At 40.2% G+C, this 17,378-nt stretch overlaps 1 protein-coding gene across 2 annotated transcripts in view; it reads left to right on the top strand.

Annotated features, from left to right (window-relative positions):
* The first annotated feature begins 12,881 nt into the window (after positions 1-12,881).
* Positions 12,882-17,378, top strand: part of LOC131248974 (uncharacterized) — a 66,732-nt gene continuing 62,235 nt past the window's right edge. For both annotated transcript variants that reach the window (XM_058249509.1, XM_058249508.1), the window contains exons 1-3: positions 12,882-13,011; positions 13,099-13,161; positions 13,249-13,422. In XM_058249509.1, coding sequence (XP_058105492.1) covers positions 12,981-13,011; positions 13,099-13,161; positions 13,249-13,422 — 268 coding nt within the window. In that variant the 5' untranslated portion in view covers positions 12,882-12,980. The remainder of the gene's footprint in view (positions 13,012-13,098; positions 13,162-13,248; positions 13,423-17,378) is intronic.

Genomic DNA, 17,378 nt, shown 5'->3' with positions numbered 1-17,378 from the left:
ATTTAGTAAATACATTCTGTGTGCCGTCTATAAGACGCAATTTAGTTTCAATTTCTTGTTTGGATAAGTTGGGATATACGTTCCACTTTGGAAATAAAAGTTTTAGTATTTACTTTAATTCGATTAAAGTTGGAACCGGCTCTTTAGTAAACAACTTATACCAGTTAGACTTGATTGCATCTCACGTCTATAATATTAATACCTTGCATGGAAATGTAGTGGGATCCAAGCGAAGACTAGACTATGAGAATTCCTCCATATTGTGGCACAGGCGGCTATGCCATATATCTCGTGAGAGATTAGACAGGCTTGTGCGAGAAGAAATTTTGTATTCTCTAGACTTCTCTGACTATAAAATATGCATTGATTGCATAAAAGGGAAACATACTAGAACGAGAAAGAAAGGTGCAACCAGGAGTGTAGATCTATTAGAGGTTATACATACAGATATCTGTGGACCATTCCCTACAGCCTCATGGAGTGGCCACAAATATTTCATTACCTTTATAGATGACTACTCTCGCTTTGGGTACCTATACCTTATCAGTGAGAAATCAGATGCCCTAGATGCTTTTAAAATCTATAAGGCCAAGGTTGAAAATCAACTCGATAAGAGAATTAAAGTTGTCAGATCTGACCGTGGTGGTGAATATTATGGCAGATATGACGAATCAGGACGTAATAAGGGCCATTCACTAAATACCTGCAGGATTGTGGCATTGTTGCTCAGTACACTATGCCTGGTACTCCAAAGCAGAATGGAGTTGCTGAGAGACGTAATCGCACCCTTATGAATATGGTGCGAAGTATGGTCAGCAATTCAACATTGCCAGAATCTCTATGGGGTGATGCGATCAAAACTGCAGTTCATATATTGAACAGGGTTCCCAGCAAAGCAGTAAGCAAAACTCATTTTGAGTTGTGGAATGGGAGAAAACCAAGTCTCCGATATCTACATGTTTGGGGTTGTTCTGCTGATGCCAAAATTTATAACCCGCATGAAAAGAAGCTTGATCCTAGAACTATAAGTTGTTTCTTCATTGGATACCCAGAAATATCAAAAGGCTATCGATTTTACTGTCCTTCCCACTCCATCAGGATTATTGAGATTGGGAATGCCATATTCATTGAGGATACTGAAAACAGTGGGAGCACGAACATAAGAAATTTTGTATTTGAGGAACAAATGACTGTGACTCCTGTCATAGTCAATCCAGAACACGTGGACATTAATGATGCAGTCGATTCTGCAGTCACTGCAGAGCACCACGTAGAACCTCATATACAAACCACTGATGAGGAAAATCAAGATTAGACCCAACAAGCTGAACCATTAAGAAGATCTGAAAGAGAGAGAAGGCCTGTAAATCGAGACGATTACATCGTATACTTACAGGAACACGACTTTGACATAGGGGTGGAAAATGATCTTGAATCCTTTACACGAGTCAAACAAAGTGCTGATCCTTCTCGTTGGTTTAATGCCATGAAATATGAGTTGAAATCCATGCAAGACAATAAAGTATGAGATCTTGTAGAGTTACCCACTGGAATAAGGCCGATTGGTTGTAAATGAATATTTAAAACCAAACGGGACTCCAAAGGTAATGTCGAACGATATAAAGCCAGACTTGTTGCCAAGGATTTTAACCAACATGAGGGCATTGACTTTAAGGAGACTTTCTCACCAGTATCCAAGAAAGACTCATTCAGGATCATAATGGCTCTTGTGGCTCATAGGGATTTAGAGTTACATCAGATGGATGTAAAGACTACATTTCTCAAGGGGGATCTGAATGAGAATATATACATGTTGCAGCCCAAAGGTTTTGTAGCTACTGACTCAGAACATTTGGTTTGCAAACTTAAGAAGTCCATCTATGGGTTGAAACAGGCATCGCAACAATGGTACCTTAAGTTTCATGAAGTAATTTCTTCATATGGCTTTATAGAAAACACTGCAGATGAATGTATCTATATTAAAACCAGTGGGAGTAAGTTCGTTATGATGATTTTGTATGTTGATGACATTCTGTTAGCTAGTAGTGATACCAGGATGTTGAGCGACACCAAGAAATTCTTATCTAAAAGGTTTGAAATGAAAGACCTTGGTGAAGCTTCTTATGTCATCGGCATTGAGATTCGGCGTGACAGAACACTTGGACTGCTCAGCTTGCCACAGAGGGCCTATATTACTAGGGTACTCGAAAGGTATGGCATGCAAAATTGTGCTTCAGAAAAGTCGCCCATTGATGGGCTACAAATTTGATTTATTTCAGTGTCCAAAGAATGATTTAAAAAAGAATCGAATGAAAGAATTTCCGTACGCATCAGTAGTAGGGAACATCATGTATGCTCAAGTCTGTACGCGACCGGACATTGCCTTTGTCACTGGAATGTTGGGAAGATATCTATCTAATCCAAGAATGCAACATTGGATAGCTGCAAAGAAAGTATTACGGTATCTTCAGAGAACGAAAGACTTCGGACTCACATACAGAAGATCTAATCAATTGGAGTTGATCGGATATTCAGACGCAGACTTCGCAGGCTGCGTTGACACTAAGAAGTCTACTTCAAGATACATCTTCATGATGGTGGGAGGAGCTGTGTCGTGGAAAAGTGTGAAACAGTCTACCACAACCTCATCCACTATGGAAGCTGAATTTATTGCCTGCCATGAGGCATCTAATCAGGCACTATGGTTACAGAGTTTCTTATCAGGTTTGCGGGTACTGGAGCATATCCCGAAACCATTGAGAATATTTTGTGATAACTCGGCTGCTATTTCCTTCTCTAGTAACAACAAGCATTCGTCAAGGTCGAGGCATATCGACATTAAGTACCTTGTTGTAAAGGAAAGAGTTCAGAATCATCAAGTGTCCGTGGAATTCATCGGCACTAAGCAGATGATTATAAATCCGCTCACTAAAGGGCCTCCCTATCACGCTATTTCAGGAGCATGTAACATCCATGGGAGTCATTGATCCCACAGATGTTTTCAGTTAGTGGGAGTTGAGCGTACTTTGATTTTCACAGACACTTAGAGATCTCATTTTATACAATTTGTTTGGATGATTTTGATATAAAGATTTATTTCTACTTATTTATATATATACGCAAATTTCAAGTAAGTAGAACTACAGTTGTGCCTCGTTGAAGACATGAAAAAGCTTCAGGACCTCTTAAGGATAGGCACATATTATCACACTAAAGTGTGTAATCCTTTTACCACATTTCCTAGTTCGTGATCTATGTCGTTAAGATTGAAAGTATTTGTGATCGCGCTTAGACTCACTTCGCCTAAATTAAATGTTGTGATGACTACCACGTTTCGATACTGACTGTCTTAATGGACCAGATTGAATAGCATTACTCATACTGTCCAACTGTTTTATTGGTTAACCATTTAGATATTTTCTTAAAGGATCAAAACTTGTTTTCAAAATTATTCTATATGACTATCATTGACGTTGCTCAATGAGGCCCAAGTGGGAGAATGTAAGAACTCTGTTTAGTGGGCCTTACTGATCAACGGTCTGGATTGTCATTCAGTTGGACTGGATGATTGAGTAGAACAGTGAGCCCCACTTCAGGTGATGCGCTGCGCAGCTTTGCGTACTAGGGCTGGAATGCTATAACTGTCTTACGCAGACAGTAATTTGAGTTGTACTAGGATGCTACAATGTGGAGCATGGGAGAGAGAGTTGTGATGGGTTTCAAACTCCCTCTCCACAGACTCTATAAAAGAGAGTTGGGTCCCCGATCCTACATCACAGCAGAAATTCGAGTCCCATCTACTGATTTGCAGAAAGGGTGTGAAGGAGAGGAAGATCCTAAGCTCTAAAGGAATTCTGGTATTCTGGTGTTCTTATTCGGCTTCCATGGTGGCATCTCAGCTAGGTAAGCTATCTGAACCCCTGATCGCCATGTCCCATGCACAGACAGATCCGTGGGCCTATTTCGCATATAGATTAAGTCCCACATGAAACACATACATCATGGTGGTGCCCACAGAGTACCGACCACCACCACCACTGGGCTGGTGGTGGGGGGAGTATCCAATCCACTTTCATTTCCATTTGGGATTCAGTATCACATTGAGCAATGAGACTCGCTACTGAAATGATGTCACCTATTTATATGGGTCCCACTATGATGTATGTTTTGTATCCACACCGTCCATCCATTTGGAGAGATCATTTTAGTGCATGAACCAAATAATGAATCAGATCCAAAACTCGAGTAGACCCCACAACAGAAAATAATGGAGAAAGTCACGCCCACCATTTATTACGACTGAATCTAATCCAAACCTCGTCACTTTGTCTAGTGAACCCCGTTACTTTGTACTACAGCCCCGTCACTTTATCTACTAAACCCTGTCACTTTGTACTGCAACCTCGTCACTTTGTCTAGTGAACCCCGTTACTTTGTACTACAACCCCGTCACTTTGTCCACTGAACCCCATCACTTTGTACTGCAACCTCATCACTTTGTCTACTGCAACCCCGTCACCTTGTACTACAACTCCGTTACTTTGTCTACTGAACCCCGTCACTTTGTACTGCAACATCATCACTTTGTCTACTGTACCTCGTCACTTTGTGCTGCAACTCCGTCACCTTGTCTACTGTACCGCGTCACTTTATACTGCAACCTCGTCACTTTGTCTAGTGAACCTCGTCACTTTGTACTACAACACCGTCACTTTGTTTATTGAACCATAGAGTACTGACCACCACCACCACCGGGCTGATAGTAGAGGGAGTAGCCAATCCGATTTCATTTCCATTAATCTATTTTTACATATAATTTTAGTAGACAAAGTGATGATGTTGTAGTACAAAGTGACGGGATTCAGTAAACAAAGTGACGGGGTTGCAGTACAAAGTGACGGGGTTCAGTAGACAAAGTGACGAAGTTGCAGTACAAAGTGATAGAGTTCAGTAGACAAAGTGATAGGGTTGCAGTACAAAATGACGGGGTTCATTAGACAAAGTGACGAGGTTGCAGCACAAAGTGACGGGGTACAGTAGACAAAGTGACGAGGTTGTAGCACAAAGTGACGGGGTACAGTAGACAAAGTGACGATGTTGCAGTACAAAGTGATGGAGTTCAGTAGACAAAGTAACGGGGGGTTGCAGTAAAAAGTGACGGGGTTTAGTACACAAGTGACGGGATTGCAGTACAAAGTGACGGGGTTCAGTAGACAAAGTGACGGGGTTGCAGTACAAAGTAACGAGGTTCATTAGACAAAGTGACGAGGTTGCAACACAAAGTGACAGGGTTCAGTAGATAAAGTGACGGAGTTGCAGTATAAAGTGACGGGGTTCAGTAGACAAAGTGACGAGGATTGGATTGGATTCAGTCGTAATAAATGGTGGGTGCGACTCTCTCCCCTATTTTCTGTGGTGGGGTCCACTCGAGTTTTGGATCTGATTCATTCTTTGGCTCCTGCCCTAAAATGATCTGTCCAAATGGATGGACGGTGTGGATACAAAACATACATCATAGTGGGACCCATATAAATAAGTGACATCACTTCAGTAGCGAGTCTCACTGCTCAATGCGGCACTGAATCCCAAATGGAAATGAAAGCGGATTGGCTACTCCCCCCACCACCAGCCCGGTGGTGGTGGTGGTCGGTACTCTGTGGGCCTCACCATGATGTATATGTTTCATCCATTCCATTAATCTATTTTTACATATAATTTTTGTGGTTGATCCCAAAAATAAGAGGGATATAAATCTCATATGGACCACACCACAGGAAAACAATGGTGATTGGATGTCCATCATTAAAGTCCTCCTAAGGCCCATCGTACTGTTTATTTGACATCCAATCTGTTGGTTTGGTCATAAAGACCCAGATAAAGGGAAAAAACAAAGATCAGCTTGATCCAAAACTTTTATGGCCCTCAAAAAGTTTTTAATGGTTAACATTCATTCAACACTGTTTCATGTAATGTGTTCCACTCGAGATTGGGTTATACCTCATTTTTTGTCTCAGTCCATAAAATGATCTAGAAAAATAAATGGACGGCATGGATGAAACACATACATCATGGTGGGCCCACATAGCACCGAGTGGCAGGGGAGTAGCCAGTCCGTTTCCAATGGAAACCGTGGATGCGGATTCACCGGGGAAAGCCTTTTGCATGAAGTTCCAGCGCTGGGATGTATGGTGCGGTCCACCATGATGTTTATAAGAATTCCAATCCATTCATCCATTTTTAGAGCTTATTTTAAGATATGTAACAAAAAATTAGGATGATCAAAAACTCAATTGGGCCATACAAGATGAAACAGTGGAGAAAGAAATTCCTACAGTTGAAACCTTCCTAGGTGTCTTGATGTTTATATACCATCCAAACTATTTATAAGGTCATTTTTACTAGGATGAAGTAAAAACACCAAAATATTAGACTGATGCAAAACTTTTGTGGCCATATAAATATTTCAACGGTGGACACTAAATCCCCACTGTTTTCTTTCGTGTGGCCCATTTGAGTTTTGTATACACCTTAGTTTTGGTATTATGTCCTAAAATGATATCTAAAAATGGATGAACGGGTTGGATTTATCACAAACGTCGCAGTGGGCCCATCTGGAATCCTTGCGCAAGATCTTACTGCAAAAGGCTTTGGCAGGACCTCGTTAGACACATGAAATCGGATTGCATACCGAGTCTTATCGCACTGAGTAAATTCTGTTGAGCCCACTGTGAATTCATGTGGTTTATCCACACTGTCCATCCGTTTTTTTCATATCATTTCACGGGTTGATCCCAAAACTGAAGTATATCAAAAACTCAAGCAGACCATACCAAAGGAAACAGTGGAAGTATTGATTTTCACCATTGAAATGTTTCTAAGCCCACAATGATGTTTATTTTTCATCCAAACTGTTCATAAGATCACAAAGACTTGGATGAATGGAAAAAAACAAATATCATCTTGATATAAAACTTCTGTGGGCCCCCAACAACTTTTCAACGGTATAATTCAATTCACACTGTTTCAGGTAGTGTGGTCCACTTGATCTTTGGATATGATTAATTTTTGTTGTGAAACCCTAAAATTAGATGATAAAAGAGATGAACGGAGTTGATACAATGCACGAATGATGGTGGGCTCCACAGACTTTACTTAGTACGCTTACTATACTGATTTACTCAGCACGCAAACCGCTTCCGTTTAACGTCTCTGTTATACTTCTTATTAAATGTATTTTTTTAATATATTTAAAAAATCTGATGACGTGGCACTTATAGTGACATTAACCAATGAAAACGCTGGAGGCAGAGGATTCGCACTCTATTTCAATGTAACAGCATCATGATAGAATTTCATGCTCTTTGCGATTAAATGTTAGCTAGCGAGAATAATTCAAGCGGACATGATAGAAATTGATGATGACATAACGGTGGTCATCCCAACGATTGTAGGAGACATCACTTGCGGGAGACATCTACACTTGCTGAGAACATAGATTTCTTTTGAGCCACTTTAGTGAACGAGAAGTCCATCACATCACCTTTGGATAACTCCATTGTGTAGAATGAGAATTGCAATAGAAAAAAATCTCCCTAATTGGGTATGTAAAATGACTAATCTATACAATTCTAAAAAATCATAAGATGGCCTTTTAAGCAGAAGAAAAAGGCCATGATATTAACTTAATTTCTTGTGGGAAAGGGCGCACCCCAGTAGTTTGCTGCTAGGAACTCAAGCATTGTCCACGTGTTGCACCACTGCATGGGCCTGGCACACCTAAAAGAAAGAAAGAAAAAAAAAACAAAAGAAAAGGTGTTCAGCTAAGTAGGACGAAGTGTCATCTTTAGCAAAGAAGAAACTTACTTTTTACAACCACTTTTCTTTTTCATTCCATATTTCCCACTTTGTGCAAGCTATTTCCAATCTTTGCATGTGCATTGCACTATCCATGCCTATTAGTTTTTCGTAATATCTCAACTCAAGATGCTCTACACATGCTAATCTCCTTTAAATAGTTTTTAGCTTCTTTAAAGTACTTTTTGTAGATGCATGCCTATGTTGGGAATAGGGGCTTCTAAACAATTCTTTACATCCAATGACAGCGGAAGATGGAAGGTCGGTTGTTGGATCTTATCAGACGTGTCTCACATCATCGGAAGAAGGTTACACCGCTTATCACTAGTGTAAGAAGAGGTTTAAAGGAGCACTCTTCCTTAAGTAAGATCTACACTGTAAATCATGTGTTAGTATAGAACTCGACCTCCTCTCACGATATCTCTTTCTGCACTCTAGGAATTAGTGCTCCAAATGCAGATTACTCTGGTCATAAGTCCTTAATGCATTTTATAGAAATGTAGCCATGACTGTTATCAATTGTAGGAGAAATTTGCTCACACGGTCTGAATATTGCCAGAGTAAAGGGTTGTAGGAGAAACTGCTCATGCAGTTCCAAAATTGCCAGAGTAATTGGTATTCAGTTACCTTGAAACTGCCACAAGTCATCTATGGGGCCCACTTGGATGATTCATGTTGCAGTTACAACCTGAAAATGAGTTCATCTCATTTAAGTTAATGATTATTATATATTATAATAATCAAAATTCTTTGTAATTAATGACATAAAAAATATAGAGAAATATATTCTCTGATACATAATTATAATGAACTAAAATGAGATGACACATTTTTAGGCATCTCTAAAAATAAAGACACTCAACATTTTCTGCTTTAACTTAGACATACATCTGATTGATTAATGTACATTTGTTTGTTGAATACATAACATACAATTTCTTTTCATTTTACTGTCCATTTACGGTCCAACAATTGTTGGTCTATGAACCATCAACGTGAGGAGTACGGTCTTGGATTGTTTGATTGAGTTATCCAGATGCCACGTGTAGAATGTGGGCATGGTTAGGAACATCAGAGTCCATTCCACTGTCGTATTACCAGAAGTGGAAAGGATGGATGTGCTTATCTGTAAGGAGGGGGATTATATGGTGATCCCAACTGTGGGGCCCACCGTGATGTATGTGTTGTGTCCATGCTGTCCATCTGTTTATCCAGCTCATTTTAGGGCATGAGCCCCAAACTGAGGTAGATCCAAAGATCAAGTGAACCATAGCACAGGAAAGAGTGGGGATAGTTATGCCCTGAGTTGAAAGCTTGTTGGGGCCTACCGTGATGTTTAATTACCATCCAACCCTTTGAAAAAGTCATACAGACTTAGACGAAGGCAAAAAAAATATCTTGGTCCACTTGAGCTCTGAATCTGTCTCATTTTTGGGCTCATGCTCTAGAATGGGCTGAAAAACTGGATGGACAGAGTAGATAAAATACATACATCAGTGTGGGCCCTAGAGGTCTGGTCAGCCTGTGACTAGACAATCTGTGTCTATCAATCAAGGGTGCCAATGATGTCCATGATATTGATTGACGTGGTTCCCGCTGTCCGTGTGGATCCACCTGATTTTCATATCAGGTGATCATTATGCCATGGCCCATCTTCTGTACGGATTGGATGTTTGGATGTTTTACACGGTAACATGTAGAGCTGTACATGAACCTAGTTAGCTCGGTTAACTTACCCGACCCAACTCGAAACAGCTTAATTCAACTCGGTTCAAAACCGAGTTCAAGCCGAGTCGAGTTTATTTTTAGAGCTCAAAAAAATTTTGAACCGAGTTTGAGCTTATCTGAGCTCGAATGGATCAAACTTCAACCCCAATTGAACTCGGATCTAACTAGTTCGTTGACTTGGTTATTTTGGTATTGATGTTGCTCACCAAGTGTCTTATGAAATGACTTAACAGGTGTCGTTTTGGGCGCATACATTCTTTGCAGGATTGGCTAGTGGCGATTAAGGTATGGATATGAAACAAATCACTACAAAAAAATAAATCATCATGTGATAAAATCCCAATTGTATGTTGATTTTGATGTTGCTTATTGAGTGTTTGATGAAATACTTATAAACAATTACCATTGTTTTATATATTATGAGAAATTGAAGGTGCAGTATATATGTTTGAGAAAATGTCGCACAAACTTGAACTTGGCTTGAATTGACCTAAGCTGCTAATGAAACTGAATCAAGTTAGCTAGTCAAGCTTGGAGACCAAGCAGAGCCAAGTTCTAGCTAGGTTCAACTAGTGGCCAAGCCTAGCCAAGCTGTGTTAAGCTCAACTTTGATCCACTCGTGTACAGATACCGACATGTCGGTGGGAAAAATGACTGTACTGAAACTTTCCATAAAGCTTCTGTATCGGATTTGTATGGCTATCAAATCAATTACTGGACGATCCTGCCCGTCCAATTGATGGCCACTAAGGTCTGTTAAAAGAAAACGGCAGGACTTCTATTCACAAATTAATAAAATTAAAATGGTCCTGTTTAGAGAATGAGGGCTATCCACTGGAGTTCGCACAAGTGGGACCCACTGAAATGAGAGTTCTCCGGATTGGAAAACTGCAGGCCACCAATTTAAGGATTACGATTGTCCAATTGGGTAGATCTTGGCCATGGATCATCCTAACTGGGGCATACGATTTGGACGATCCGGATTGGCCAGTATGTGGGTGGATGAGCGGTTACAACTTTAGCGAGTGTTGCAATCTCACGGTTGACTATGCCCCAGATTATCACGCCATCCCTTATTTGATGGTGGGTCCCACGCTACTAAAAAGCATCTTTTCTTTGGTCATTCCCATCCATTAACATCAACCTTCAGACGTGTTTCGTAGACAAAAAGGCTCAAAGTGGGCCATTATGATGCAATCTAGCACGAAAATCATACCAATGAAATAATCCCAACCATTCAATTGGTCGCCATCAACGTATAAAACTAAAATCGATGAACTGTTTAAAGACAGAGATATTGATGACTTTTAAGCTAAGATCCATCCGAAATGACCACCAGGGATTTGGACGGTCAGGAAATCTTTACACGCTAGTGTTTGAGTCACCACTAACCACTATACTGGAAATAGAGTAGTGGTGAACTAGCACAGCTGTCTTATCTGCGATCCGTGTCGCACATGCAGACTGTATTGATCATCCAAACTGTGGAGCACGTTGTGGATGGAGAAGATCACACTCGTCGAGAAATCCTAACCACCCAACTGGTATTATCAGATGTACGGTTGAAGGTAGTAACGAGTGGTCCACAGAAAAATCATTTTCTCTGTGTAAGTTTTGGGTTATGTTCCATCCGCAACTGATTCAGCGATTTGGATGGTATGGATTGCTTGCAGCTGAGGCTGAAAGTTGGACGGGTTCAACCTAACCGGCCCGTGACCGACTCGATATTGGATTGGGCTCGGGCAAGATATTTCAGGTCCAATTTTAAGCTTGAGCTATACAAACGCCAACCCGATAAAACTCGGGTTGAGCTTGGGTTGCTTGGCCCAACCCCAACAATATATAAGTTACTTATAAATTATAATTGAGTGTGGATCTTTTGTATTGAAGGCACATTAGTGATGTGGAGTCTCATTTGTCTACGTCATTTCTAAGGACTCAAGCTAACAAGATATGCATGGTTTTTCTCTCCGAAGTAGACTTCATGTTATGCTACATAACTTTTAAAGGATTAGTTGTCTTATATTTTAGCTTGTTTTTAAAGGAAAAAAAAATAAAAATCTTTATAATAAATAATCACATATATAATTAATAAAGTTATAAATACAAAAAATAAGTTTTTTATTGAAATATAATAAACTAATATAATAACAAAAATATAAGTAGATATATACCTGACTAACCCGATCAACCCGACTGAATCCGCTTGGGTGGCTTAGGTCGAGAATTCCCAACCTGAGATTGGGTTGGGTTGGGTTCAGCGCTACTTGCAACTATTCCACATGTACGGTGGACGAGCTCCCTGCCATCTGTACGGTTGGATTTGAGACCTCTGATTGGAATCAGGACTAACGGGACACGTACAAACTCCTCGCTGCCAGGTGCCAGGAGGCGCAAGACGGAGGCCATTTTGCCTCCGTCGCGACTCAGGATCTACACGTGTCGCCACCTGCTCGGGGCCAACATGCTGAGATTTTCGAATGATCGGAACCGTACATGTTGTGGATTCTATGCTAATAAGGGGATTGTTAAAAGCTTCCGGACCATCACTATCTGTAGATGGATTCAGACCACAAAAAAGAAATCTTTCAATGGTTGACATCTCACGCTGGAAATCAAAGGTCAGTATCATTAATGAAGAAATATTACACGAGAAGAATATATTTATGGTAGTAAGCAAAACACATACAGTTCAAATCATTGAATCATCTGAACATGTGGCCCTACTCAGGGCGGCGACACATGCTGAGTCGCGACAGATGCAAAACGAATACAACAAAGCCTTCCCAAAACCCTCTTCGCAGCTTTCCTTTTTCTCAGAAACACCAGAAACACTTGATATCTGCAGCTAGGTACCTAAGGGGAAAAAATGACTCATCATGAATGAAATCCACACCGTCCATAACGTACACCACCCATTTTTTAGCCTTTGACACCAGAAATCAGCCTCAGTCAATACTCAGACGGGCCCCACAAAAAAATTATACTTAAAACCTCTAAATTCACGTGGTATGGCCCACCTTAGTTTAAGAATACTGTAATTTGGTCAATGCTTTCATCCTAATGAAGCAGATCAGATGAATGGATTGGATAGCATATAAACACCACGGTACATCCTACACAAAACTAATGGTGTGCGTTCCATTCCTACTTTTTCGTTTGGTGTGGTCCACCTGAAAATTAGATGATCTTGGATTTCTTAGTCCATGGTTAAAATAAGGCAGAGTACGTGATGGACGGAGCAGATCTCATGCAAGATCCACCCACGTGGCTCTCGGTTTGCGAAAGTAACCCCGTAGGTGAGCGGCTCCTTCACAAAACCAAAAGAAATACAGAACTCAAAAACTCCAAAATCCCTCTCTCTCTCTCTCTCTCTCTCTCTCTCTCCACAAACAACAATGTCATCTGACGCTTCCGCTGCTCTTGCAGGTTGTACTCTCTCTCTTGTTTTCTTGAATTCTCAAAATCGAATTTTCTTTATTTCTTTGCTTTTGTTTTTTGAAATCCCGTTTTCAGTGAGGCAGAAGGTTCAGCAGTTTCTGAATGCCGCTCGCACCGGAAATCTCGATCTCTTCAAGAGTAAGTTTTTTTTTAAATTCTTTGTCTTTCAAAAGTTTTGTCTTTTTCTTAGATTTTATTTTATTTATTTTTGGGTGGGGGTGTTAGAGCTGGCGGTGCAGCTGGACGAGGAAGGGAAGGGACTGGCGAGAACGGTGGCGGATGTCAAGGACGCAAACAGACGTGGCGCACTTCACTTCGCTGCCAGAGAGGGGAAGACTGACGTCTGCAAGTTCCTGATTGAGGACTTGAAGCTCGGCGTCGATGTCAAGGATGATGATGGTACGAACAACTCTTCTTCTTCATCATCTTCTTCTTCTTCTTCTTTTTAAATTCTTTGGGTTCGATGAATCTGTTGAGTTCTATTGGGAGTGAAATACGTTTTCAGTTTTGGGTGAATCGTATGACCTATTCCCTGGTGATCCAGCCTGTTGAACTGATGGCCCCCACCTTTGATAGACCATGGTGTGGAGATATCCTGAATCAGAAGATCCTAGCTGTTCAATCTTGTCTGTTTTCGATCAGATGCAGACTGTCGATTTGCAGGACTCCTGTTGGAGGGTTAGGATTTGGTGTAGCGGGGAGAAGAGATTGCCATCTTCTTATAAGAAAATCAGTGAATCCACAAGGTAAAAAAACTCTTAAAGGGAAAATATTATTGAGAATAATAAATAGTCTCTTTACACAGCAATTGACATGTCTTGTGTAAGGTCTAAGCACTAAATTTGTAACTTTATTGAAATAGTTAACTTTCCCAAAATAATTAAAGACTTCTAAATTATTACTGAAATAGTTAACTTCTCCAAAATAGTAAAAGACTTCTAAACTATTATTGAAACAGTCAACTTTCCCATATCAGTAAAAGACTTCTAAACTACTATTCAAATAATCAACTTGTATCAATTCGCTCTTAATTAGAGCAATTCTTGGCTCCATTGCACGTGAACAAACCATCTAAGTCTATTTTCCCTTATCTTATTATCTATTGATGAGTACCCAAACGTGAAGGAAAATTTGATTACTTAATTGTTAACACACAATCAAAAGGCATCATGTATTGAGCAATGGATTGAGAGGACATGTTATTGATTAGTTGAAATTAAGAGCTGAATCATCCTCAAATGGAGGATGTGCATATTCATGCTTGTGCCTTGACTTTGTAGAGGCAAGGCCCAAGGTCCTGTTATTGAAATATTGAACTGATGGACCTTAGCTCCACATCAAGACAATCCTGATGTAGGACAAGTTCAGGGCAATAGCATGGAAGTCCAAGATCGAGAGAAATTAGATTGTATGGCTTGAGATAAGGCAAAATAAATTAGCATAATGCCCATTATAGCTTTCTATGGCCATAACTTTGTGACTACCTATCAGAATTACTCATATAATATGTTATTAGAAAGCTATCTATAAGCTTTATGTCTTCGCCAATGCCAAAGGTAATTAGCTCAAAACAATTTTCCAAAATAAGGTCATTTATGGGTTAATTTTGAGTTTAAAATTAAATTTTACTATTTTTATTAAGTTACGATTTTTGTGATTTTTAAGGTGTTTTAAGGTTTAAAGAAGTCTATTTATGCTTAAAGTCATTATTTGAGTCATGTGAAAAAGTTTGAGTAAGTTTTGAAGTCTTTTAAAGCCGTTTGGATGATTGTAACTTCTTTACATTGTAAAAAAGTTACAGGTAACATTGTTGCTGATGGTGTTTGGGGAAGGAAAATTATAGGTAACTTTCTTACAAGGGAAGATTGTGAAAATCTCACGGGAAGAAAGATTATTTTTCAAGTTATCTGTATCTTTGAAACAAGCAAACGGTTAAAAATTTTGAATTCAAAAATTCTTGAGAGAAAAGTAGCTATAGTGAAGGAGGGACTACCTGCTCTGAGATGCAATAAATGATGAGGCGGCTATTAAAGGCTATAAGGAGACTATTGAAGGTCCCAAGCAGCTATTACCTAGCAGGTGGCTTCTTTACTTGTATTGAAGCCGGTAGGTGGCCTGCTTGCTATATATCAGTGTCTTCTTCTTCAACCTCTCTCTCTCTCTCTCTCTCTCTCTCTCTCTCTCTCTCCTCCACAATCCAACTCCAGTGAAGTATGTGCCTTTAAAACCCCCTTCTGTTTTTTTTTTTTTTCTTTTTCAATGCTAGGGCTGAGGTGGATGCGGTTTGGCTAGTGGCGCCACTATAAAGCACATATATGATGGTCAGCCCCATAGAGCACCAACCAGTAGCCACTTGGCTATAGCAGTGTCACTAGCCAACTTGCGTCTGTCTCATCCTCAAGCAAAAAAAAAAGATGAAAAGGGAAAAAACAAAAGGGGGTTTTTAGGGCACATACATCGCTGGAGTTGGATATGAGAGAGAGAGAGAGAGAGAGACGCTTCTATATAGTAAGCAGGCCACCTAAAGCTGGACATAAACTAAGCCAGCTTGAAAGCTCGGCTCAGATTGGTTTGAAAAAGCTCGGCTTGGATTGGTTTAAATAGAAGTTCAAACCAAACCAAGCCTCGGAGTCAAGCTCATTTAAAAAAAAAAAAACAAACAAACCAAGCTCAAACCAGGGCAATATCAGCTTGGCTCGACTTGATTCAGCTCGTAGATTGCATGCACAATGTTTCGTGTGGTTTGATCCACTTGAACTTTGGATATGATTCCATTTTAGGATAATGTCCTAAAATGATATGTAAAAACAGATGGACAATGTGGATAATACATATACATGACGACGTGGATAATACATAATACATATACAAGAATGCACACTGTTTCCTATGGTTTGGTTCACTTGGAGCTTTGGATATGTTTCAATTTTGGATCATGTCCTAAAATGATATGTAAAAACAGATGGACGGTGTGTATAATACATATACATGATGGTGGGCCCACAAAGTTTACTCAGTACGCTAAAGTGGGATTCGAATTAGCTAGTGATCTCGACACTCACCACATAGCTGGTGTCAAAGCTCTGTGGGCCCCACCATGATATGTGTTTTATCCATCCGTCCATCAAAATTTCCACGCGGTGTTATATTTGTATAAAAGAAGTTCATATCATGTATATTATTTATAAAAAAAAATGAGCTGACCCCTGTTCGAATTGGGCTAAGTTCGGCTAAGATATTTGGATCAAACCTAACCAAGCTCAAACAGTAGGGATAGTGTAATGCCCTGAAAATCGGGGGTCGAGTAGGAGCCCAACTCCCGAGTTCCAACACATCACTTATGCAACATAGATAATGATGATTAAATGTTATCTGTATTAGCACATTAAACATGAATGGGATTACACTAAATTAACATATCATACTCCAGGGACAATTAAATTACGCAAGCGGAAGACTGTGATAAGTATATAGAGCATAAGAGTGGTAAGTCCCGAGAGTATCAACATGTTGCCAGGTTAAATAAATTACATGTATAGTTCCCAAAATTACAAAATGATAAAGTGTAATGTCATCTATCCATATCCCTGTAGCCCTGATGCGCAACTCTAGGTCTACATAGACCTGACAGAGAGTTGCATGTAGGAGAAATCCTCCTCGTCATCATAGAAGGCGGGCTCCATCTCGTAAGCCTCGTCATCACCTGAAACTACAACAGAGTCTAGTTGGTGTTTTAAAACACCGTCCCAGAGTAAGAGTGAGTGATCAACTCAGTGGAGCTATAAGGCAAATGTTAACATGTTATCAATTAAGTCAAGCAGTAATGATAAAACAATACAACAAGCATTCCTAGGTACTCTGGTTAATGCAAGGATGATATGTATTAATGATGCATGCCCTCGCCCACACTCCCTCTGTGACATCATCTCATGATCGCGGCATGCATCCCTTCCACTGTGCTCAACTCCTACGCCAAAGGCACATGCAATGCGGTGTATGTACGTGATTAGCCAAGTTCTTAATTAGACCTATTCATACAGCAGGTTGGGAAGCTAAGGCACCTCCCTTTATATCATTTACCCAAACGATGATCCATCTAGGGTCGTCAATCCTAGTTCGTCACATACGATAGGCAAGTTCTAAGTCGCTACGGAGAGGCTCATCACCTCAGCGCAGGCCTAGTTTATACTCAAAGTCACTACAGCAATGTTCGTCACCTTAGCGTAGTCCTAGTGTATACTCGAGGTCATTACGAGAGGCTCGTCACCTGATCGTAGGTCGACAGCTCGAATACAGTGTCCCGTACCACCGTATTTAGCTCACAAGTTTTGGTTGCTCACTGGTCACTACGGGGA

The sequence above is a fragment of the Magnolia sinica genome, chromosome 6 (genome assembly GCF_029962835.1).
Source record: "Magnolia sinica isolate HGM2019 chromosome 6, MsV1, whole genome shotgun sequence".
In the NCBI taxonomy this organism is placed as follows: domain Eukaryota; kingdom Viridiplantae; phylum Streptophyta; class Magnoliopsida; order Magnoliales; family Magnoliaceae; genus Magnolia; species Magnolia sinica.
The sequence above is the reverse complement of the archived record's forward strand: the minus strand, read 5'-3'. Positions and strand labels throughout refer to the sequence as shown.